Consider the following 26199-nt stretch of genomic DNA (forward strand, 5'->3'; position numbering starts at 1 on the left):
TGGAGACAGGCTCCATGTCTAGCTCCTCAGATGGCCTAGGCAGGAGCAGGGAGACTACACTTGCCCAGCTCTGAGAGTTTTACCTGTCATGCTATAAAAACAAAAAGACTGATGATCACAGTCAGCTGTAACTTAAGGGAAATCAGCAGACACACACACACATACTTTGTTTTCTATGGAAACTTGTTATTTGCCATTAAGAACTGCGAACTATACTAAGAATGGACCACCTCCTTTTAGGAAGCTTTCTCCAGACGGAGAGGGTAGCTCCTCCAACACTTGTCCCCTCCTCAAGAACCAGCGGCAGGGAAGGAAGCAGAACCCAAAGAAACAGAAATGGTCCCAGCCCTCCCTGCTGCCCATTCCTCCCACAGCCATGGTAAGGACAGAGGGTGGGAGGGAGGAGAAAAGGGACGAAATAACTTATATCTTCAACACCTGGGGCCTGGGGTGTACCCTCCGGTGGGCTGGCTGTGAGTGGCCATAGCTGAGACACCCACCTCAGGCTCCTCCAGTCCTGCCTGGCTGCATAAGGGCACCTGTGTAGCCACCCTAGGTTCCCCACCCGCTGCTACGCCTGCTAGCAGGAGTGGGGCTCCAGTTCTAAACAGACCACAGGCCAGAAGAACAAGGTCTGAGGGCCTGGAAACTAGGGTGTGAAGGTGGTGTCTGCTGAAATGACAGGGTCTGGATACTTCACTATGAGTGCTGGGCACTCAGCTGCCCAACCTGCCCAGCAATTCTGAGAAAGGAAACGTGGGCATCAGGGCACTCCATCCGATTAGTGTCCAGGCAGAGAGGCGCTCAGGGGAGCTGGTGTAACAGCGAGCAGCAGCAGGCAGTGGGTCTCCAAATGCTGCGGCTCAGAATGGAAGCTGCACCTGTGGGGAATGCTCAGGGCTGGCTTGAGGACCTGCACCTGGGCCCAGGCACACAAAGCCCCTGGTTTCCCACATGCCCACTCTTGAGTACTCTCCACCTGCTCTCCAGAGAGTAGCCCTTAGTAACTGCGCTGGACAGAGCAGGTGCCTAGCACAAAGCCAAGATGTAACCCTTGCTCCACACTGCCAATCTGCAGGTCTTCGGAGACTAACCTGGGAAGCAGCCCAGAAACTCATGTCTGTGTTGAACAACTCCAAACAGGGCTTTAATTCCAAACCAACCAGACCTGGCACCTGGGAGAGCAGGGCTGAAGCCAGTGTGGAGACGCAGCAGAGAACTCTGCAAGCTCCAGGCCTGCCACACTCAGCTTCCTGCCAAACACCTCTTTTCTGCGGGTAACTGGAGGCACACCCTGGGCACGGTGGGCTGGCTCCAAGCATAAGGCGTCCAGGGCAGTGCAGGCCTCATCCCCTGGGCAGCACAGGCCTCCAATCAGAGGCAGCATGGGCGTGGCGCTCAGTAGGGGCAGGCTGGGTAGATGGAATGCAGTACGCTGGCACCAAGTGCCTGAGGCGTGGCTAGGTTCTCAGTGAGGGCCATGGAAGCCGCCCTTCAACCCCAGGACCCTCAGAGGGACAAGATTTCAAAGTCTTCATCTTCTGAGTCAAAGAATCTTTCCAATCGCTCCACGTCAGAAGAATCTAGAAAAAACAAAGCCTCATCAGACCCCTCTCAAGGGTGCTCTGCAATGTGGGCTGAGGAAGTGCTAGAAGCCAGTTCTGGGGGTCCAAAGTTTAGCCCCAAGGCATCAGGTAGCTGGGGACACAGAACAGCAACTCTCCTGCCAACCACAGGCCAGAGAACTGTGGGTTGGGTAGGCTTGATGGGGCTCTGGCCAGTGTTCTACAGGGTCAGTGCCCTGTCCTCAAGCCAGGGCCTATGGAGCTGTTCCCTGTGCCCCCTTGGCTCCTGGGCTGGATGGGCCATCAGAGAGCCAAGGACCAATGAGGCACCCAGCTCCCATAGTACCAGGCAGATGTCCCAGGGCAGACAAAAGACAAGACATAGGTTCTGCTACTCTGAGTTCAGGGTGAGAGGAGGGGGCTCACTGAACTGCAGTGCTGTCAGACCCAAATTACCCCCGTGGGTCACACCCAAATTCATGCAGATTTTACTGCTTAAAAGCCAGTGAACCAGCCAGGGCAGTGAGGGGCCCGGTCTATATGACCAGCGTGCACATGGGGCCACCCAGGCTCAGGACTCACCAAGGGACAGGTTCAGGACATCAGGACAGGCCAGGTGGGAAGGCTGTTGCTCCACAAGCTCGAACATGGGCAGGGCGCCCCCAAGCAGGGACAGCTGTCAGGAGACAGGTGTGAACAGCTGGCCAGCCTCACCCCATGAATCAAGGCTGGGGTACGGGGAATGGGTTAGACTCCTTCTCCATCACAGGAACAAGCCCGAGAGCTCCACACCAAGAAGGCTGTGACAGCACCATATGCCAGGAAGGGAGGAGGGCAATAGGCACCCACAGAGGATCCCACCCTGAAGGATCCACATGGCGCCAGCCACACAGTAGGCAACTGTGCTGGGGAGGAAGCCCAGAACACCCTGTGTGTTTAGTCAGCACAACTGTGCAGGGCACCAGGATGGGCCTTTCCCCCACCCCACTCCTTGTCCCCAGACGGGAGGGGAGGGCAGTAGCTACAGACCTTTTTGACTTGCTGGCACCAGTCATTAAAGTCGTCCTCAGTCTTACAGAAAAAACCCTAAAATGAAGTGACAGAGACAGCATGACCCAATGTTGCATGAGCTGCATGTCAAGATGCAGCACAGCCCCACCACCTTTAGTGATCTGGTTCCCCAACTCAGGCCTGCAGCAAAATACACCCCTTTCTCTCAGCCCGGGGTTTACCTTCCCCAAAAGGTGTTCACTTCAACAAGCCTCCTGGGAGGAAGGCATAACTATGATTATGCGAGGGCGAAGCACAGAGAGCCGTTTCCCCCTGCAGCTGAGACCTGGCATCAATTTGGCCTCAGCCCAGGATGGAGCAGTAGAGGTAACCAACACTGTTCTGAAGTGATGGCAGCCACACACTGAGAAATCAGGCCTGGGAGTGAGGAGAGTCCTGTGGGCAGCAGCACTGGTGAGTGCAAGAACCTCTCTGCATGGGGACCATCTATGAAGTCTAATTACTCTGCAGCAACAGTCTCGAGGACCCTGAGCACTGCTAGAGCCACAAGATCAGAGGCACTGGCAGGCAAAGGATGGCGCCAGGGAGTGCAAGTACTCCCCACTGCTGTCATCATTAGGCAGACACAGAAACCACACCTGGTAATGAACTGTGTCTGAGTGAAACCCTGTAAACTGGCTTCTCCACAGCAGTGAGGGTGGTGGGGCCAGCACACTGCCTCCATCCTTGTGCAGCCCCTGCACTCGGCACCGGCCTGCCTACCTGCCCTCCTACTGTGGTACTCAGCTTCAGTTTCTTTTATTTGCAGTTGAACCCAGGGGTGCTGCACTACCAAGCAACATCACTAATCACCAATTTTATAGACTCAGCTAGAGAGGGCTTCACCAAGTTGCAGAGGCTGGCCTCCAACTCTCAATCCTCCTGCCTCAGCCTCCTACATAGACTACAAGCTGGATTTCTTATTTGACCTGAGTGCACAGTTATGAATAACTGAAAGCCACAGAGAGCTGGGCAACTTGAGAGCAGCTCCAGCTGCCATCCCCATGCACCTCCCCAGACATCCTGGAACCAGTGTGCATGTCCCAGGGTGGAATACCAGACTGCCACGCCAGTCAGGCCTCAAAATTCTGTCACCAGTGTCCAGGATGTGGAGCCCCCATACAAGTGATGACCTCCTGAGCCTTGGCTTTGCTTCTAGGTTTTCCTTTTACTTTATTTTTTGAATTTTTTTTTTTTTTTTTTTTTTTTTTTTTTTTTTTTTTTTTAGACATGATCTCACTGCAATTCAGGCTGGCCTTGAACCCATAGCAATCCTCCTGCCTCAAGCTTTCTGAGTGCTGAAATTACAGGTGTGCACCACCAGGCATGGCCTATAGACTTGTCTTTTTATTTTTATTTTTTTCTTTTTGATACTGGGATGGAACCTAGTGTGTTCTAACACTGAGCTACTGCCCCAGCCATTTTTATTTTGAGACAAGGTCTTACCTAGGCTGGCCTCAGAGTTGCAATTTCCTGCCTTAGTCTCCCAAGTGGCTGAAATTATAGATGTGTGTCACCATATCCTGTGAGTTTTCTTTTTTGTCTCTTCCCCCATCAAAGTTTGAGAACTAGCAGGTTTGCATGAACTACGTATCAAGAATTTCAACTACATAAACCAAGGCATAGGAGAAGCTTGTTCTTAGCGAAGCCTCTCTCAGATGCACTAAGTAAAAGGAACAGAAAATGATAAAAAGTGATGCTGGCACATGCACTCATTACATGCGCACTTGGTCTACATGCACACTCACACTTGAGATGTGCACACCCATGCACTCTGCTTGCTCAGGAAGTGGCAGTCCCTGGGAAGGATCTTCAGGCCCAACATAGTTCATGCCATGGTCTTGAAATTCAAAACTATGAGAATGACTAGAATATAGTAACAAGGGGAAGATGATGAGACAATTGGGTCCCCTGGACCCAGCAAGGATCTGAAGCAAGAATGAAGCCCACTAGGAGAGCAAAAAGAGAAACTTCAATGAATAAGGAGGTAGCCAGGGGAGCCCTCTTCCCAAATCAAGACTCACTGCATGAAAGGAGCAGTTCAAACCTGTGGACACTTGGTGACTGCTGACAGCACCAGAGGCCTCCACAGAAAGACACAGTAGTGGGAGGAAACAGTGGACACAAAGCACTACACTAGCTGGGGGTGAGTACGGAGGGCTCAGTCATCCCTTGGGAGAGAGTGACTGGCCAGGAACCATCCTGGAGAGGGACCAACTAACTCGGAACTCAGAACAACTGTTGGATCCATTTAGCAGCACCCAGCTGCGTGCAAGCCCACAGAATGTATGCTAACTGATGTAAGCTGAATGCATCTGGTTTCGGTCTCATGGCCAGAATCCAACGTGAATTTCAGGGAACATAAAGGTGCAGGCTTGCTGAGATTATCCACTACCCTACCACAAAGCTACTGCTGGCTTGCTGAAATAAATCAACACAGATCTGGATTCTGTCTGCACATACTGTTTACTAGTGTCAGTAGAGATGAATCTGGAAGTGGACTTTTTCTTTTTCTTCTTGATTTCTTGTTGGCTTTTTTTTTCTCCTTCATTGTTTGATCTTGTGTTTGTATGAGTGTAAATGTGGTTTCTAACTTCTCTGTGTGGCTGCTGCTCTGTTCTTCCTTTCATTGCTTCTCTCCCTCTTTCCGTCCTGTCTTCTGCCCCAGTTTCCAAACGTTTGCATGCTCCCACTTTGTCCTCCAGCCTTGCTTCTAATTTCTTGCTCTTCTACTAATTTTTGCCTAACCACTTTCAAATTTTCTCTCCTGAGAGTAAAACTGACATATTAAAAACTTACTTACCATGTAATTTTCTGGTTTGTTTTAGATTTTGTTATATAACCACAAATCTAGTTTATATAGTTAAAGGTCACAAATTAATGGTTACTTCAGTGTCATTTTCTAGGCTATTTGATACTATTGTTATTGCTGACTGTACCACTTTAGTCAAAGTAACGTAACTGTTCTAACCAGCTGTTTTTTCCTGGTATTTCAAGAATGAGACTACCCAAGGGTCATAGCAAATACTGTGGGCCAGTCCCAAAGCACCAGGGACTCAGGTGCAGAGGCAGTAACTTCTCATCCTCAAAAAACTGAAGAGGCAGGATTTTGCCACAGACTCAAAACCCAAAAACCAAATACACCTGGAAGACACCTCTCAGAACTAATCATTTCCTCAGAGTTCTAGATACTAACAAGAAAGCCACTCACCATAGGCAATTTAAAAGCATTAATCCAAGAATTAAACTAAAAAAAAAAAAAGAAAAAGAAAAGACACTTAAACAAGATGCAACCCCAGACATCCAGTTCACCAATGGCAAACCCAGAGGGCAATAAAGTGGGACAATCTGAAAGTCACCCACCTGGCCTCTGAAGTGATAACAATACAATACAAATGAATGAGACTCTGGAAAAAAACAAATCAGAAATAATTTCTCAGATAACTATAGAGATGGTGTCCACAATGAAAACCATGCTTAGTGATGCATATTAAAAAACAATCAGTTTAAGAAAATGATGGAAGCCAAGAGTGCCCAAGACAGGAAAGAAATGAAATCCATAAAACAGATTCAAGCAGATACCCAGGAGGAGAATAAAAATTCCATTAAAAGTATCTGCGGCAGAATGAGCTAATGTGAAGACAAAAATCTCAGATAAAGGAGACAGGCTTATAGTGAGGAATCCTGAAAAGAAAGATTTCATAAAAATAGCAAGAAGTCAATCCAACAGCTGTTAGAATGATGCAAAGAATAACACAGGAGTCAATGAAAAAGCAGGAGATAGCACAAATGATAATTTAAAAAAAAAGCTGTTCACAGAGGCCAGGACTATAGCTCAGCAGCACAGCACCTGCCTGGCAAGCACAGTATCATGAGTTTGATTCCCAGTACCATTAAAAGAAGTAATAAAAACTGTTCACAGATCACATGGCAAAAAATTTCCCATGTCAAAAAAAAATTTGACATGTAGGTAAGTGAGGCATACAGAACTCCAATTAACCATGATTTTAAAAAAATCTATAGTCAGACATATGATAGTCAAGATTTCAAAAATTCAACACAAAAATAGAATATTAAAAGCTGTTAAGGAGAAGAAACAAGTCATTTATAAAGGAAAGCCCATCAGAATCATAGCTGACTTCTCAGCACAGACTTTCAAGTGAAGGACAGCATAGAGTGAAGTATTTTCCTAAAGGAAAACAACCTTCAAGCCACAATGATGTACCCCATCACAAAAGTATCTTTCAAAGTTGATACAGAAAATCAGGTGTGGTGGTACACTCCTGTAATCCCAACACTTGAGAGGCTGAGGAAGAGGACCAGCAAGTTTGGGACCAGCCTGGACTACAAAGTAAGCTCACAGTAAGCCTGAACTGCATAGTAAGACCATCTCAAAAAGACTTAAAAAAAAAAAAAAAAAAAAAACTGATGCAGAAATAAGATACTTCCATGATAAAGAACACCTGAGGAAATTCATGGACACCAAACCAGCACTCCAAAATATTCTGAAGGACATTCTAGAAAGATATAAAAAGGACTACAATTCCATTTAACACGAACAAAAGAATCCACCAGGCAAGCAAACATTTGGGGAAAAAAGATAAGTCAATACATATCAGTTTTAATCATCAATGTTAATGGCCTCAGTTCACCAATCAAAAGAAATAGACTGGCACAATGGATCAAGAAGCAGGATCCAACAATATGCTGTATACAAGAAAAACATGTAATTCAAAAAGAAATTCACAGTCTGAAAGTCAAATGGAAGACAATACTTCATGTGATAGGAACCCAGAAAAAAGCAGGAGTAGCTATTCTATTTACAGACAAAGTGAATTTCAAGTCCAGACTGATTAAGAGAGACAAAGAAGGTTACAATATCCTTAAAGGGAACAACCCAAGAGGAAGAGATAATAATCATAAATATGTATGTGACAAACACCAGTGTACCTAACCGTATAAAACAAGTATTAATGGGCATGAAACATCAAATTAGCACTAATACAATTATATTGAGAGATCTCAATACCCCACTGTCACAAATAGATCAACTAGAACAAAACAGAAATCAACAATGAAATATTAAAACTGAACCAAACTTTCAAAAAAATGGACTTAATAGATATCTACAGTGTTCCACTCTTCAACATCAGAATACACATTCTTCTCAGCTGCACATGGGATGGTCTCCAAAATAGGTCACATACTAGCTAAAAGAATATACTTAACTAAATGCAAAGGAACTGAAATTATCTCATGCATATTATCAGACCATAGTGCAATGAACTGGAAATGGCAAAAGAAACCAAAAATCTCCATAAACAAATGGAAATTAAACAACACCCTTCTGATCAAAATCGTAAGAAAACAACACTCCAAATGCTGGGAAAACTACAGAATCTCCAAGTTTCCCTCTTAAGCCTAAAACAGGTTTAGCATGGGGTACATGGCTGGGACATACCACAGCGATGGATGGGTCCAGCTCCCCGATGCCCATCCTGCAAGGTGGGTGCTGGCAGTGGAAGGTCTCATCTGGGATGAAGCAGCCATCTGTCAACTCCACTGCTGGCTGTGTAGTATGAGGGTCCAGGTAGATGAGCTCCTCACCTGGGGCAAAATGATGGAGGTCAGCTATGGAGTGGATGAGGGCCATATTTAGACCCACCATTCCAAGCCAGCCCAAGCAGACAGCCCCACTGCAAAGTATAGGAGACATGAGGTGGGGTGGGATTGGACCATCATTGAAAGGGGACAGGAAGACCACATGGCCAGCCAACATGTAGCACCAGGCAGAGGCACTGTGGGAACATGCTGCTGGTCCACTGGTAGCCCTGTGTCCACAGACACCATGGTGGGCAAGATGGTCCAGGAGAGGGGGCACTGCTACTAAAGGAAACAGGCCCATTGACCGGAGAGCACTGGTGCAACCCAGAGAGGTGTATAGGACTCACCGACATAACCAATGAAGTAATGGGCACTGTTGGGCTTCCCTCCGATGACACCCAGGGATTGGGGCATCATGAAACAGTGCTGCAGAGAGAGAATGATAGGCTGATAACCACACCATGCTCCTGGAGAGCCCGTACGAAGGCACAGCACAAAGGCCCTGCTCACAGCCACAAGCAGGCCCCAGGCTCAGTGAGCCAAGAGAATGAAAAGACAACCCAAAGAGCTTCTAGTGGATGAGGGAACACTACACCCAGGATTCTGTTCAGCAAAGCTTGCGGGTAGGGGTAGGAATAGGGGAAGGATGTGGGAGTAGACACATAAGGAATGTTCATCAGACTGCCAAGAGTAGCATTACATGATGGGAAGAAGGCGCAGAGACATGAGGCAAGTCAGATGCACTGAGACAGGCAAGGAGAAGTAGCAGTAACAAAGAACAAGGATGGGCGGTGGGTAATCTGGACTCCAGAAGGAAACCAGAAGGCTGAGGGAGAGGACAAAGACCAAGACAAGCATTTCTTTCCACACCGTGAGGAGCCTGTGTAACTCATGCCTTAGACCAAGTCTCCACTGAAGGAGGCAGTTTCACTTTTGTCCTGGGCAGAGGGTAGGGTAGGCAGATAGTCATGCAGGACGTCAGAGGAGCTGGTGGTCAGATATCCAGGGACTATAAGGGCATCTGTCACTTCAAACCCTGCCCACTCTCCAAATGGACACTGAGGCCTGAGGGGAGCAGAAGACAGATACCAGGAGCAAGCTGAGACCCAGAAGGTCTCTTTACAAAGTGGCTGAAGTCTGAGTTCTCCACACCTGAGGCCAGGTCAACGCCCTTCCTGCCTACCTCAACTGAGAACACTCCACATGTCACGCCCAGCCTCATCGTGAGCCAATTGTTCACCGTCCCCCAGAGCTGCCTGACCATGCTGAGAGTGGCCAAGGACACGGAGGGCAAAAAGCTACTGTCACCCACCTTCAGCGTTTCTACATAGGCCTCGTTGATGTCCGTAAGCCCCAGGCGTAGGGGGATCAGAAGCACCAGGGGTCGCCATAGCGAAGGTGACTGCCTGTTGGTGACCTCAGTTTGAGTGGGGAACCCATTACAGTGCCGGTCAGCATCAGTGGGGAGTGCCGCAGCCCCAGCACATGGAAGGCCAGTCCTGCACAACCTCCCTGAAGGGGAAATGAGAGATTCAGGGCTTAGCAGAAAAGGCTTCCCTCCAATATGCAAGTGAGTCACCATTTTATAGTAGAAAAGGCAGTAAAAAGGCAAGTGCAAATAAGCCTATTTTCTATGCTCTCAATTTAAACTTTGTGCTATGAGGCAAATTAAACCTCTCCTCCTTTAAGAAAAACTGTGAAATAAAACACACCCATAAAATAGTGCAAGAAAAATTCATACTTCAGTAAAAAAAAGAAAAATAGGAAGGTAGCCAGCAGACCCTGACTCCTTCATGGTGAGAGAGCAGTAAGAATAAACTTTCTCCTTCATTTTCTCCTCCTCCTCTTCCTCTCCTTCTCCGCATCCTTCTTCCTCCTCTTATCTGGGCATACTGTCACCCCATAAACTGGGCAGAGTTATGAGAAGTGGGGCCACCCAGTGGTGGTGTTTTTGGTCAAAATATCTACTTGGGTCTGACCTTGGAGAAACACCAGCACTCAGGACTACTTGACCTGGATTCCTCAAAACTGTCAATGCTATGAAAGATCAAAAAAATAAATAAGAGAAAGAAATAATTTTCTTAACTAATGGAGAATAAAAGTGGGTTGTGAGTCACTGAATTTTTTTTAGGACCAAAATTTCTCAAACAGCCAGGAAAAAAGGACTTAGGGAATGAAGTTGTCTTAACTTTCTTTTTAGTTCTGTTGGTTAACTTTCTAATGTCTAAATATACATTGTTCTTTCCAAAAGTCAGTTCTAGAATGTGTTCTACTCTTTCTTCTTCCTGAAAGAAAGTATATTCTGCCGTCAGCGCCCAGGGCTGGATGTGTATCTACTAAGCTCTGACAGTGCTGTTCTGGTCCTCTGTGGTTTTTTTTTTTTTTTTTTTAACTAACAGAAATTATATACCTCACCTTTTTGATTCCTGTTTTGGTGGCAAAGCTCCAAGGTGACAGTGCCCTCTGGCGGACAAGATCTTTATTCCAAGCACAGAGCTTCACCATGACCTCCACATGAGCTGAGGCACACTGCTCAGAAAATGCAGGATGCAGGTTTACCTCTATGGGGTGAGGCCAGAAGCCACTATGGATGTCCTCGCTGGCCCCCAAAGGGTGGGTGGGCAGAGACAGAGGGGAAGGTAATGCTGATGTCCCTCCTGCCCAGCACACTCCACACAAAATCCAAGCAGGGCCAATTGCCAGCTACTCTCTCACTGAAGCAAAGGGCTCTTGTGTAATCTCTGAGAGTCATCAGCTTTTCCCGAAATCTTCCATATGCTATTATTGCAATGCTGAGGACTGAATCTAGGTCCTTACTCACTATATCACTGAGTTAAATCTCCAGCCCTTTTCATTTAGATTTTAAAACTCTGAGACACTGCTTTGTTAAGTTGCCCAGGCTGGCCCTGAACTTGCAACCCTCCTACCTTAGCCTCCAAAGTAGCTGGGATGATAGGTGTACACACCCATTACCAGCTTTCCCATAAGCAGTTCTGCAAGGAGATTAGGACAAAAATACCCTTGAATGGCCAAGGCACTGCTTATCCAAGTTTTGTCTACAGCTGTACACAGCCTGGGTCGACACTGACAGTAGGACAGCAAGGCAACTTCCTTTCTGTTTATCCTGGAGTCCTCTGTGCCTTTCCAAACCTGAAGCAACTGGCAAGGTTACTAAGCATGAATCCATGTTCCTTTACCATACCATACCATACCACCCTTGTCTACCAGCCTTAGCATCGGGGTCTGATCTGATGTCATTCTTCCCATATGTGGGGGTGCCCATGTCCCTGTGATGAACTGTCATACCTGTCAGGCAGTCCCTGACAGGTGATCTTGCATGGCCCCAAGAATTTCTGGGAACCCAGATACAGGGCGCTTCCCTGACTCTGCTGCTCACCTTTGGGCTGCACCAGACTCAAGATGGCCCAGATGCTGAAGCCACCCACACCCAGCTAGACAGAGGCTCTGGGAGGAGCCTGTCCCTCACCCTTCCCACCCTTTCTGAAGGCAGAGGCCAACTGAGTGACTGGATAGATGCGAGCAGGATGAGCAATTTTCCCAGAAGCTGGGGAAAAAAGAGATCAAGGTACAACAGCACACTGTATAGCCAGTTAATGAGATGGTTATAAGTATCTGTGTTTTTTTGTTTTTGTTTTTTTTTGGAAACAGTCTCCCTACCAGGCTGATGCTGGCCTTGAACTCAAAGTCCTCCTGACTTAGCCTCCGGCATGCTAGATATTATGTTTTTTTGAAAAGCATCAAAAAATAACGGGAAAAAAGTATGCACAAAGCAAATATGGGGCCAGCCGTGGTGGTGCACTCCTGTTACCCCTGCTACTTGGAAGACTGAGGTAGAAGGTTCCAAGTTTAAGACTAGTCTCAGAAATTTACCAAAGTTGTCTCAAAAATTCTAACAACAATATGCTAGGGATGTAGTTCAGTGGTAGAGTGACCAAGCACCACCACTAACAACAACAAAGTAATGTGGGATATCTAAATGGTAAAATCGGTGACGTTCTTTGTATTTTTCTTAATTTTTCAGAAGTTTTATGAACTAGAGTAAGTTAAAAGGGAGAAGAAAGAAACACTTGTTGTGAGTTTATCAACTGTAAAAGGGGAGCCTCTGACACTGACTGTGTCAGGTTAAATGAAACTGAGGCCAGGCATGGATATAATCCTTGCTCTGAGAGCTGAGTCATATGCTAGAGCCCAGCCTGGAAAACTTAGTGAGACCTGTCTCAAAGTAAGCATAAAAAGGGCTGGGGATGTAGCCCCATGTAAAAGCCCAAGGTCAACCTCTCATTTTGAAAAAAGAAAAAAAAAAAAAAAAATGAGACAGAGTGGCTCCATCACTCAGGCAGGGAAATGACACAGTTTCCTGTGGCCTGATGGGTACACAGGTGGTACACACTGCAGTCATGCAGGCCAGACCCATTTCCATTGCCCATCTGGGCACTGCTAGGGCCATGGCTCTGTGTGAGTCTTTCATATTTCTTTCCTTTTCTTTTTTCTTTTTTTCTTTTTCTTTTTCTTTTTCTTTTTTTTTTTTTTTTTTTTTTTTTTTTTTTTTTTTTTTTTTTGCAGTAGGAATTGAACTTAGACCTTTCTGATTTTTTGACACATGGTCTCATTTTCCTGCCTAGGCTAGGTTCGAACTTGCAATCCTCCTGCCTCAGCCTCCCAGAGTGCTGGGATTGCAGGAGTGTGCCATTCCACCCAGTAAACTGCATTTTAAGCAGAACTTGGCTTGAAGCGATAGCAAGATTCCAAAAAAACTAGGTTTGAAGCAGAGCTAGGTTCTGAGAGCTCCTTGGGGAAGGCTCTGCTGCACACAGCATAAAGCAGGCACTGTGGGACAGAACAAGCACTCAGAGTTCGCCTTCTGAGCCAGACCTCCCCAGACATCTTTCTGCAGGTCTGCAGCTCACAGTGTGTGTGTAGGGTGGACATGACCCTGCATCTGGGAAAGTTGGCAAAGCACAGCGTACCTTAACATGCTTGTTTGGCTTTATTTTAATCACTGGGGATTAATCCCAGACTGTTACACTGAGTTATACTCCCAGAACTTTTTTTGTTTTTTACTTCCACACAGGTCTAAACTGCTATATTGCCTGGGCTCGGCTTGAACTTGCAATCCTCCTGCCTCAACCTCCCAGACTGCTCAGATTATAGGTATGCATCACCAAGCTCATATTATTTATTGTTTTTTCAAGACAGGATCATGTGCTAGCCTCAAACTCCCACACTCCAGTGATCATCTGGCCTCAGCCTCCAGAGGGCTGGGATTATAGGTGTGCACCACTGCTTCAAACTCTAACATATTTGTAAGAGAGAAACAAAAAAACTGACAATAATAAGTAACTGGCTACTCAAGAGGACCTGGGTTCCTCCTTTCAACTGGTTTCTAGACAAATCCTGTGCCCTACTCTGCTCTGACTCACAACTCTGCAGGTGGTGTTTGTCCTGCGACCCAGCAGGGAAATTCATGTCCCCACAAGTCCTCTTCCTCATGAACAGAAAGTTGGGCACTTACTGATCTCCTCCATCACCACGGTATTGTCCATCGCTATGTGAACAGCCAAGGAGCTCCACGTGTCAAACACAGCAAGCTTCCTGCAGAAGGAAGGCAAGAGAGCACACCCTGAATGTCCCAAACCAAGGTGCTGTCCCTCATGCCTGCCACAGCGGGTCTCAGTAGAGTGCCCTCCCAGGGAAAAGAGTGAGGCTCAGACAGGAACACTTAAAGGGACCCTGCTCCTCCCCACCAGTGCCCTAGTTGCCCTTCACGAGCAGCGCATGCATACACGCACGCATACACACACACACATACATACATACACGTGGGTCCTGTGGCACAGTGAGGAGGGAGGTGCAGCACCCTACCAAGCACTCTATGAGGGCAGCCGGAGTGGAATCCTTTCAGAAACACCCAGGAAGGGCTCTGCAGAGGAACAGGGGCTGCAGGGTCACAGTTCCTGCAGCACATGCATAGCAACCTGAGCCACTTCTGGGCATGCGGCATACAGAGGGCTATGACCCAGCAAGATCAGAAAACAAGAAACCATTCCAGCCAGGCGTGGTGGCACACTCCTGTTATCCCAGCTCTTGGAAGGCTCAGGTAGGCAGACTGTGGCAAATTCAAGACTAGCCTGGGCTACAAAGTGAGCCTAAGACCAGCCTGAACTGCATAGCAAGACCCTGTCTCAAAAAGACAAAAAAAAGAAAAGAAAGAAAGAAAGAAACTATTCCAGGCACAGAGACAATACTCAAGCCCTAAGCTGCAAATACCTGCTATGTCTGGGGACAGAAAGAAAGGCCAGTGCCTGAAAAGTCTGGAGGTACACAGAACAGAGCCTGCCCAGCTGTTTCCTCTGCCCTCAGCCAGCTGTAGGGGTAAAGGCATCCCAAGAGACAAGGGACAAAGCAGGACCTGCCAGGGCTGGCACCTGCAGAAGCAGACCACAGGGCATGTGGTAAGAGCTGTGGAGGAACCTTGAAAAAGGGCGAGAGCACCAGAGGAAGAGCTTTAGAAGTCACAACATGCAAGAACCTGAGGCAGGAGCCTGCAGGGAGCAAATGTGCATGTACCTCAGGAGGGAATGAGTGTGCAGGCACAGCACAGGTGGCCAGGAACCAGAGACAGCTCAGCACCAGAAAGATGACTGATGAAAACTGTGGAAGACTGCTGAAGCTTACAAAAAAAACTGGCTACTACTTCAAAGAGAGAAGAGACTGAAGAGGAGGTAGGGCCAGAATGTAGACCAAGGCAGGAGAGATAAGGCATGAGGGACTGGTCAGCAATGGGACACAGCTCTGGTGGTATGAGAAAGAGGTGCAGATGAGCCTGGATTCTGGTCTGCATGTGGTCCCATGCAAAAGCAGCAGCCATGGAGGGCTACATGTCCTGAGGACCCTAAGAAGAGGCTGCACACACAGAGAGCTGTTGTTCAGGGTGTAACTTGGGAGCTGTCCCTGTAACCCCACAGGTCAGGAAGGAAAACAAGCAAGAGGCACAGGAGGCCAGAGGGCAGGAGGGACAACGGGGCCAACAAGTTTGGCATGGCTGAGAAATGGTCCAAGAACCCACGCCAATGACTACAGCTGGCTAACAGGATGACATGTGGCTCTGGACACACCAAAAACATGGCAACCCGAATGTGCATAGGAAGCACATGAAGGAAGCTGGGAGTGGACCACACGTGACAGCTGGGGCAGGCCTAGCTTGAGCAAGGACAATAAAGGGTACACATATGCCAGGCCAAAGAGATAGTGAGATAGCAGGAAGTCAGATATAGGAGAGAAGGAAGCCAGTAAAAGGAGCTGGATGCAGACAGGGACCTTCCAGGACAGCAGACTAGGGTGAGACAAGAGGCTACTTCACAAACAGCAAAAGTGGGCATCATGGGGCCTGACTGGAGGCACGAGGGAGGGTAGGAGCCTCTAACAGGCTCAGAGAGGAAGGCCACAGCACCCTCCCAGACAGCCAATAGAACTGCCGTGGTTCCAGATCAGCACCCATGTCCAGACCACCAGAAATCACCATTACAGATAGACCCAAGGGCCTAATCCCATGAACACAAACCAGGTAAGACATTCATTTCAAAGAAAACATAAATCCCATAACCACTGGCCTGGTCACCTCTGAGGACCCTCCTAGAGCCCCTTGTCTTCCTTGTCAATGAGGGCTCAAGAGTGTAAACACCAAGGGGAACGGGCTACCCAGAGGAGTGGGCAGGGCACAACTCAGCACGTACTTGAGGACCTGGGCGACGGTGTTTGGGCCATACCACTGGCCGATGGACTTTCCTTCACCAACTCCCATTTGCGCTGCAGGAAGCAGATCCAGATTAGCAACATGCACCCTCCTAGGCCTCTAAGGCCTCTTCCCACCCACTTTTCCATGCGATGTGGCAACAGCAAACACTTAACAGGAAGGTCACAGATAGGACACCCACCCTCCAGAGGGATGCTTGAGAGAGACTTAGAAAGGAGCTATGAGAAAGGGAATGTCTGGAGGTTCCAGTCACTCAGCTGTACACTTGGTCCTTCTAGGAGGGGAACATTGCTCAAAACTGCCCACTCTGCATCTGCTTGGGTCACTCAGCTTCACCCACCCAGACCACAGCAGCCCCTGGACAGACCGGACACTGCTTCTACATGGAGCCAGCCCACCTATCTGGTGGATGGAATAATAGCTGTCCTTCCTGTCAAGGAAAGCATTGAGGACACTGAAGTAGCTGTCAGGCTGCCTCTTCCGTTGTGCCCACCTCCAATCTATTGAGAATAAACACAGGGGATTAGTCCAGCCATAAGCCAGAGAAATGAGTCTGGCTTTATACAGGCTCAAGAGTCAGACAGGCCTCAAATCCCTCCTCAACTTTCTAAAGTTAAAAGCCAAATGCTCTAGGATTTCAAGTACATGTATATCAAGTCATCAAAAAAACTGACAGCAGATAATACTTTCAGTGGCTTAACAACAATTTCTAAGGAAAAAAACATCATCATTCTTTAAAGTCAGTCTTTCCAATCAATGAAAAGGTATGGTGCTACCTGTGATGTACTTTAAACATCCCTTAACCCACAGCCCTTCACCCCCAGTATCCTTTACTATACTCACATGCAGTGACTCACCTCGGCCTAAGTGCCGGCACACCAGGGCCTGTGCAAAGATCATCTGTCCACATCGCAGCATGCAGCCCCAGCCTGTGTCAGAGGTGGGGCCAGTTCCCCCTGTCAAGGCAGACAGAGAAAGGGGCAGTCAGCATTAGAAGCCCACAGGTGTTCCACACGAGGGGCACCAGCCCCTCATATGTCATTCGGTCTCAAGATTCACATACTTGAAGATTCAGATTGATAAGATGGGCAAGAGTATGGGGACAAGTCACCCATAGGGCAACAGCAATGTCTGAAAACACAACAACAGGCAGTACCCAACGGCCAATCTAGAACCACCACATTCAACAAGGAGAACTATTTCCCAGCCGTAAGATGGGTTAAGATTCAAAGGACATTAGTATCCCTGAGGATAGGCGGTGGCTGCGCAACAGTGGTCAAGAACTACTCCTGCCCAGGCCCTGCCATTTCATGCCTATTACTAGGCCCAGAGAAACAAGAACACAAGCACTATGGACCTCTGGGGAACAACCTATCATAATGAAGAGAGGCCAGTGGAATAACAGCATGGTGTTGCCATAACCAGGAGGAAGACCTGAGGCAGTGGCAGAGGCAACAGTCAGAACAGGGGGACCTCAGCCCCTTCTGCACATGGCAGGACCTGGAGCCCTGCCCTCTAACCCAGGGGAGCTGCGTACATCCAAGGCCAGGCAGAAGCCTACCTTCCCCACACCTTTCCTCAGGCACAAACACCCTATAGGTCAGACCATGTTCAGCTGCAGGCCTGTGAAAGCAGCTCTACCCACAGTGGCTCATCCTCAGTCTCTTCTCCACAGTGGGCCAAATGGTGGAGGTTTCTCTTAAGACAATGGTTCCCTGCCCAAAGCCTGAGGTTCAGCCAGGGCTACACAGAGAGGAGGCCCAGAGAAGGGTGAGCTGTGCACCTGTAGAAACACAACTGACAAATCACATCATCACACACAGCTGTGGGTCCTACTTTCCTTGAATGCCAGGCTGCTGGGTCTACTTCACTTCCACCTCATTGTGAGAAAAGGATGACATGCTATCCAAGCCACAGGGTGGCACAATGTCAGTTTGGTCCCTAAGATCTGAGTACAAAGGCAAGGCTGAGAGCTGGTCCCCAACCTCTGCCACCTTCAGGGCACACAGCAAGAATCAGCTTACATGAAAAACATCAATTCACCTCGTCCTTGGCTCCCCACAGCCAAGTGTGCACGTGCTAGAAAAGACAGAGGAACAGTAAGGCTTCTGATATTCCAAATCTATATAAGACTAGTGTACAGTCACACATCCAAATTTACAAACTGCCTGAGGTCTCCTGAGTAGGTTGCTTGTGTTGTTTCATACTTCACTCTTTTGTATATGTTTAAAATTGTTGCAGGGATTGACGATGTAGCACAGTGGTTACTGCATCTGTCTAATATACATGGGGCTGAGGTTCTACCTCCAGCACCAGTAATAAACAGACAAACAAAGATAAACCACAAACTCCATAAAATACAGCCATGACCTCTGATGGAACATTGACTTATAGGAGAAAATGCATTCTCCTGCTGGGATAAGCTGCCTGGGTGTGAGTCCACCAGCTGAGCTTTCTGGGAGCAAGACCTGGGCCAACTTATGAGGTGACTAGAACGAGGGGTCTGCCACTCAGAAGTCTCCCTCCTTCCTGCCATCCAATGGGGTACTCACCAATGGCTGGGAAGTTTCTCCTGTATGTAAACCACAGTCTGGATGCCACATCAGACAAGATGTCGTCCTTCTCTAGGGTTGTTAAAAAGAGGAAGACACACAAAGCCCTCAGTTCATAAGCCAGACACCACAGGGGACTTAGCATACAGTAGGCAAACAGAGCTCTCCAACACAGCCAATACCTGTAAAGATGCTGTATTTTCTGCCCAGGATCCAAACAGGCTCAGAGGTCTCAGGAAAATCCTCAAACTCAGCAAACCGGAGCGTGTCATAGGTAAGAGTGGCTGTGGAAATCAAAGACACACATCTATCGATTTTTATAATTACATAGAACACTATTAGAACATTCAACCTTTGCATTTTTGTAGTCCAGGAGAGTGCAGGAATAGACTTTTCCCAAGAAGGGTGCATGTTCCCATAGTGATTAAGCCCCTGTAAGCACCTAGAATGGTCAGAGGACAGCTGCTTACTGAGGGGAAAAGGAAGAGGTCACCTAACTCATCAATTCAAGTGTTTTAGATCTAGAATGTTTAAATGTTAAGGGACAAAAGTAAAATGAGGTCACACTGTTGTTTTTGTAGACCCGGGAACCATAGATGTACACGGCACTTTATGGTCTACTAATTGTCACTGGCAGCATGTTTAGGGGTGCTATGACAAAGGTGAGAACCACTGAGCTCCTGGGAAACAAGGATTCTAGTCCACTCTATTTTCTTGGTTAGGAGCCATTAACCATAGAGGGATAGAGCACTACTCCAGTGGGACACTGAGGGACAGACCCTGCTGTGACGTCCCCAATGGAGCCAGGTGCCAAAAGCCTTAACGACAAAGCCTGGACCAGGTTTTCACTTTGTCATGACTGTTGAAAGGGATCATTACTGCCACCCCCCACAAAACAATGTCCCATAGTAAGAAGAGAGCTGGCCACAGAGCTACGATGTCTACCCACTGTAATGAGCACTAAGTGCCACCGTACGTATTTAGTTTCAACTAAAGAACCCAGGAAGCTGGGCATGGTGGCACATGTCCATAATCCCAGCTGTTGGGGAGGCTGAGGCAGGAGGGTCACAAGTCTGAGCTCCAGTTTGGGTAATTTAGCAAGATACTGTCTCAAAATTTAAAAACTACTATAGGTTAGGCATGGTGATTCATATCCATAATCCCAGGATTCAGAAGGATCATAGTAAATTGGAGGTCATCATGAGCTACACAGACTTCAAGGATAGCCTGAGCTACACAGTGAGACCCTGTTGCAAATAAACAAAAGAAAACAAAACAAGCTATTCTTCCTCTTGTTCTACACAAAAACACAGCTTTCCACCCAATTTCTACTGGTTTTGAGTAAGTTGATACTGTGGCTAACTTAGGTATTACGTATCCCTTGTGGACTACAAGGCATGGCATCCAAGGTGTGCATCCCAAGGAAGGCAGACAGCAGGCTGCCACCTATTGTCACTGCTGGCCAGAGTTTAAATCCAGGCTACAGGTCCCTGAATCATTTATTTAACTTCTAAGTGTGGTGATCCCTCATCCATAAAATGGAATAATGACAAGATACCTTCACCACATGACTGAGAAGCTTTCCAGAAAGTCTTCCATGAGGTCCCAGCTACAGACAGAAGGGGGCACCAATGTCAGCTGATGTCATTTATATCCATGATGCAGACCCATGAGGGACTACATCCAGCAGACCTACCTGGTGACAAGTAGTTTCCAATCACATACTGGAAAGTGTCCCCCAGCAACTCCTGGGGCATCTGGCCCACCTGTGCCTCTCTTGAAGCACTGCCAAGGCTTCCCAAGCTCCATAGTAGGCCCTGAGGGTCACTGAGACTAGGTCAGAGGGTTCTGTTCAAGAGCTCCACCCTTACATTCAGAAACAGTGTCATCTGGGCTACTTGGAGATCATAAAGTGCAAGTTTACTTCTCCTGTTTTTTAGATAAGACTGTTCCTTGCATATGATTATCAAAGTTAAATTGAGGGAATTAGGGGTTTGGTGTAGTAGTAGAATCCTTGCTTGCCCAGCAAGCACAAAAGCCATAGGCTCAATCCTTAGTCACTGTAAGACAACACAATACAAAACAAAACAAACAACTAAGTAGGAATGAATTAAAGTTTATGCTTATCTTTTCAAGAAGCTGAAACACATCATGACATTCCTACTTTCTTAAACTATCTCAAGTCTTTAGAAATCACTATTGTTCCTTTTCCATTAGGTACACTCAATTAGGCTTTATCTAATATGTAGACTTAAACCCAGAAAGTTACTCTCATGGGAAAAGGAGGCAAAAATCCTGTCAAATTCCAATCAACAACACTGTAAGAGAGCAAGTCCAATCTTGTTGGAACATTCTCCTTGTGTCTGAGTGCCTACCACGCTAAAAGCTTTAAATAAAGCCACTTTATCTGCTTAAGTACTAGACGGCCAGGAGTGCTTTGGATGACATTTCTGAGACCATGACACAGGATGTGGCATCTGTCATCAAGGAAAAGAAGTTACCAGAATCACGAACCAAACTATAATATTCAGCTTCCCACATGAAATATATAAATAATAAAAGACAACACATAGATAAGAAAGAGAATAGCTCATTCTGAAAGCAGGGTCAGAGTCTCTGTGTACCTCTGAAGTTGAGACTCCTTACCCTTACCACAATGCAGAGCAGGCACATTTCTTCAGCTTATTAACAAACTTTATAGGCGAGGAAGCCAACTTCAGAGTGAAGGTAATAAGAGGTGTCTCATTAAACTCAAACACATCACAAAATCTCTTACTTTAATTTTGAAAATTACAGGCCTCTTGAACCAAAAGCCAGCTTGGGGATGAAGAAACACAATAGATCCATACTACCCAGAGGCCACCAGAGCTTGCAGCAGCAAAGCAACAGTACCCATCCATTCATAGTCTAGGACACAGAGAAACTGCCTGGAGTCTCATGCTCCATAGACACCCTGTGGAGGAAAAATTAAAGGCCTCTGAGCTGTGTGACTGCACTTAGAGAAGCTGGCCGTGCCACTGCTCAGGTAGGTTCTGATGTCCTTGAGCTCACTCCCCAGGGAGCAACAAAGACCTGGAGGCCTGCAGTGATTCCAACTGGAAAAACACACAAGATTTCTCACTGCTTTGTGCCCACAAGAATGCTAACTGTTCTGGAAGATAGGAGGCAATGCACAGGCTGGCTCACATTGCAGGGCATACCCACAGGTCCCACTGAAGAGGGATACACTGTGAGCTGCCATGGATGAGGCATCACCCAGACAACCCAGGCTGAGGCCAAGCCACTGAGCTTCCTGACATTCTGGGTCTTGCTTTAAAAGTAGGAAGGAGATGGTTTTCAAAATAACACAACTTCTAATTTCTATTACGCTTGTATCTGAAGATAGCCTACTTGCTAGCCTCAACTTCTCTAGCCACACTTTCCTTGCCCATGAAATGGGGCAATACCAGCAGTTTTGACCAGCTACAAAACTAAAGCTCACAGACACTGGTGTTTACAGAGACTCAGAGATTGACCAGCACGAGGACACCATTCTCTCAGGTCCCATCAGGCTGCAGTCAGCAGCCTCTGCAATTCTTCAGAGGTTCCCCAGTCTCATTTCACAGGCCTCATCATAACCTCATTATCTTTTCACGCCACCTCCAGTCACTTATGAAGCAGTACACATGGTTCCTGAGATAGACACAACATCACTCTCCTGACTCCTAGACAAGGATGATAGTGTGATAATATATGACATGCAAGAGAAGCATGACATTCGGGGAGGCACCTCCAGTAAAGGAAGGACAGACACTCCTTAGAAGGAGTCCCTACGTGGTCAGCGGCACCCAAGGGGCTTAACCTTCTACACCCTCTTCTTGGAACTTCTGTCATCACCACTGGAAGAGGAAGCAGAAAGTATCTAATAATATGGATAATTCTAAGAAAAAACAGCAATGTGATTTTTTTTTTGTCTTTTTCATTTTTATCGGTACCAAGGATCGAACTCACAACCGCCTATTTGCAAGGCAGGTGCTTATGCCGCTGAACTAAATCCCCAGCCCCTAGCAATGTGATTTTTTAAAACAATGTGATTTAATATTATTAATCTGGTTGGCACAAAAAGAGAATTGTCCTCAATGAATTTAACTAACTTCTAGTCACTCAGTACTAACCACACTATTATTCAAGCAGGAAGAACTACCAAAAAATGTCCAATCAATAGAGTTCTTCTTACTGTGAAGCATTCATTTTGAAAGTTTCTCCACATGATAAATCAATTCAGCAGAAAGGTTCTCCCATTCCTTGAGAAAACTATGCTTAAGATAGCAGCTTACGTGCAGAAGGAAAAAAACAGAAAGTAAACACTTTAGTTATGTCAGAAAGTAAAAAACAGTTCCATTGTGAACAAATTGGATGGAATGTCTACATTAAAAGCCCCTGCTCTGCAGCAAGCAGACTTTCTCAGTCACTGATAATATATGCCAGTAGACTGGACTTTCAACTGTGTACAATCCTACAAACTGAAATTCTTACTCAAACTGGGTATCCTTTTATCTAAAATGCTAGGGTCCAGAAGTGTTTCATATTCTGGGTTTTTCAGATTTTAGAGTATTTTACATATACATGATGAGATATCTTGTGAGATCCAAATCAAAACATGAAATTCATTTATACTTCACATGCACCTCAGACACACAGCCTAAAACTACTTGTATAAATAATAAAACTAGTAAAAAAGACAAGTGTTTTGACCACAACCTGTCTCGTGAGGTCAGGTATGGAATGTGGCATCATGCTGGTACTCAAAAGTTTTTGGATTTTGCATTAGGGATGCTCAACCTGTAGCAAGAGAATGTGTAAATTAATTCAAGTTATGCTCCACTGACTACCAACCATGTGCCAGACACAAGGTACATAGAACATTGGTGCTGACAATGAATGAACAGGGTGACTATTTAGGTACCAGTACCTGAGAGTGCTTTGAACCAGAAGCATGTTTTAACAGACAGTGCTAGGGTACTAGTGGAGAATACAACCAAACTGTCCCTGCCTCCCACCTCCTGGACCTCCTCATGCCAGCAGCCTGGGCTCCCTGCCTGGCCTCCTCTTATCTATCCACACTCAGACCCGGAAGAACCTCATCCAGTGTGGCTCCCTGTACATCTCTGGCCAGGACTATTATCTTAGCTCCAAGCCTGTGGCCTCAAAGGTGTATCCACCGTGTATGAACACTCTGCTGGTCCCAACTCAACCAACAAACCCTGGTACCAGTCACTCCTCCTGCTCTGCTACTTCCTCCCAGCTTTCCATCTGTAAACAAATCCTACGTCTCGACTTTCCTGACACATCAGAATCAACCTCTTCTCCCCATCCTGAACTAAGTCTCCAGCATCCCTTTGCCAGGTTTACTGAAATTGTCTCCTTGCTTCTTCTGTTCTTGTCCCCTTGCAGTATGTTCTCAAAAGAAAACCACAGCAAGTCTGTTTAACGTAAGCTGTATCATGTTATTGCTCTCAAAACGCGTCCAAGGGTCACCATCCTATTCAGAATAAATGCCAATGTCTTCATCTAGCAAAGCCTCAGGACCATGCCCAAGACACCTCTCTGCCCTCAGCTCCTGCTTCTCTTGTCCTACACCTAGACAGACTGACCTCCTTGCTGCTCCCAGATGGCCCACTTATCCTTTCTCCTGCCATGCTTGTCAGTGTCAGTAAGAATGTAACCTTCAAAGTGATATCTCTCCCCGGTGTCCTGAATATAATTCCAATTCCCTTCAGCATGCCCCAAGGTTCTCCACCCAAGGCTCTCCCCTCAAGAACATTAGCTGTACTCAGAATTTAGAACAACACCCCCCCACACACACACCTGGCACTCAATAAAAAATGTATTTATGGAATGAACAACTATAATAACAACCAAGAACTATATTACACAAGGTTAAGAATAGTAGAATCGGGGCTGGGGATTTAGCTCAGCGGCATAAGCGCCTGCCTTGCAAGCAGGCAGTTGTGACTTCGATCCCTGGTACCGATAAAAAGGAAAGACCTTAAAAAAAAAAAAAAAGAATGGCAGAATCTTCAAGGACTCCAAGGATTAGCGGAGGGCAGAGGATTTACCATCCCTAAAAGCTCATTCAATAGAATGGTTGAAGGAAAACTGCCCCCATCACACCCTAAAAACATCATGTATGTTTTTTTCAGCATCAACAGAGGCCTTCAAAAGCAAACAACTTTTCTACTTTGATTTTTGCAAGTACCAGCATTCTGTGTACTGTGTCATTGTGTGACTATACAACTGTATTCTTAAATATGATGACTTTCACGTTTAAGGTAATCTGATCATATGAATAGCTTTAGGTATCCAACAATAGTATCTAAAAAGAAAGTAGTTAAATACTTCTATTCCTTCCTCACTCCCCCCCCCACAGCAAACAGTGCCAGAGTCTGATACTCATTCAACAACTTCACAAAACATACAATGCCCCAAGGTAGTCAGCGTCCCTGCTTCTTCCAGCCATGTGACACATGGAAATGATGAGATCCACAAATCATTAAAACGCTAACTATACCTAGTCCTAAGCAAAATCTTAGTAACTTCATATTGTAAAGATTTTTGTAACGTTCAACTGCCAGTAGAAGAAAAACAAACCAAATGCAATGCCACTCAGAATGACAGGTAGAATTAAGCCAGACTAAAATCGTTTTTTACAGATAAGGTGACACTTAAAGAAAGCGAAAGCAGTGCCTATCAGAAATGACCTAAAACCGCTGAAGAATGAACAACAGAACCCAAATATTTTAGGGCTACAAGCAAACGATGCTTTTGGCACAGACTTAAGTCTATAAAGTATCTCCCCAGCAGAAATAAAGAACCTGTCCCCCCAGAAGCGGATACCTTATTGGAAAGGGAAGAGCAACGACACTGCGACCACAAACCCCCACCACCACCACCAAACACACGGCTTTAAGCCCTCGGGAAGTTAAGCCAAGGTGAGAGAGACTCACGGCCTCTCCAGGCGCAGAAAAGGCTTGGCTCACCTCCTGGCTACTAAAGTCAAAAATAAAAGATGCGCATGTTGCGAATCCCTAAGCTCCGCCTTAACTTCATGGAAGTTGAGCTCTGAGTCTTCGCACAGCAGGCCCCCTCCGCCGGCCCCTAACGGTCCAAGCCCCCTCGCCCGCTGCCCTCCAGCCAGCCCTCAGCCTGGGCGCTGCCCATGGGCCGAGGAGCGCCGGCTGACCCAGTGACTGTCAGCAGCTCACAAGGTGGGGAGGAACGGAGGCAACCCGTCCAGTCGTCCGCCCGTCTGCGCACCCATGCGCGCTGTCCCGTCCCGAGGACCCCGAGCGAGCCGGGTACTGATAGGGTAACGCCACCAACAAAGGCCGGGCACCTGCCCTCCTCACCTGCGTCCATCTTCCCCGTCCGGCCGCCGACTGGCCGCGGCGTCGCTCCGACGGGCGCAGCGCGACGCGGCGACGGGAAGCCAAGGGGGCCAAGCAGGGTGCGGCGGAAGCGCGGGGGCCGCCATCTCAGCGTACGGCGGCGCGGCGGCAAGGGCCAAGCACAGAAGCGAGGGGGAGCAGGGCTGCGGCTCGCTGCGCACCGACTGGACCCAGCCACCGAGCGCGGTGCCGTCCTTCAGACCACCTAGACGCTGGGGGCGCGGCTA

At 47.2% G+C, this 26199-nt stretch overlaps 1 protein-coding gene across 3 annotated transcripts; it reads right to left on the reverse strand.

Moving 5' to 3' along the window:
• Nucleotides 1-165: 165 nt before the first annotated feature.
• On the reverse strand, nt 166-26073 carry Atg4b (autophagy related 4B cysteine peptidase). Of its 3 annotated transcripts, none has more exons than XM_063236952.1 (13): nt 25934-26073; nt 18728-18852; nt 18546-18617; nt 16851-16949; nt 16392-16493; nt 15974-16046; nt 13753-13832; nt 9532-9731; nt 8567-8645; nt 8077-8222; nt 2595-2651; nt 2148-2241; nt 166-1583 (listed from the first exon to the last, which is right to left on the reverse strand). In XM_063236952.1, exons 1-13 carry the CDS (start codon nt 26056-26058, stop codon nt 1510-1512), a joined length of 1326 nt encoding a protein of 441 aa, XP_063093022.1. In that variant the 5' UTR covers nt 26059-26073; the 3' UTR covers nt 166-1509. The 3 variants fall into 3 exon arrangements, with proteins under 3 accessions (XP_063093022.1, XP_003474409.2, XP_063093023.1); XM_003474361.5 differs by having other exon boundaries at nt 18728-18829; nt 25934-26066; XM_063236953.1 differs by lacking the exon at nt 16392-16493.
• Between the last annotated feature and the right edge of the window lie 126 nt (nt 26074-26199).

Source organism: Cavia porcellus, unplaced genomic scaffold (genome assembly GCF_034190915.1).
Source record: "Cavia porcellus strain 051 isolate PalLab524CR breed Dunkin Hartley unplaced genomic scaffold, mCavPor4.1 scaffold_26, whole genome shotgun sequence".
Taxonomy (NCBI): Eukaryota; Metazoa; Chordata; class Mammalia; order Rodentia; family Caviidae; genus Cavia; species Cavia porcellus.

Bases quoted from the DNA above. Each gene is read 5' to 3' on its own strand.
- Atg4b (XM_063236952.1), bottom strand. From the start codon at position 26,058: ATGGCGGCCCCCGCGCTTCCGCCGCACCCTGCTTGGCCCCCTTGGCTT. The intron at 16,494-16,850 runs GTGAGTCACTGC...TATTCTCAATAG, and splicing joins GTGCCGGCACTTAGGCCGAG to ATTGGAGGTGGGCACAACGG. The intron at 9,732-13,752 runs GTAAGTGCCCAA...TTTCCCCTTCAG, and splicing joins CGTGGTGATGGAGGAGATCA to GGAGGTTGTGCAGGACTGGC.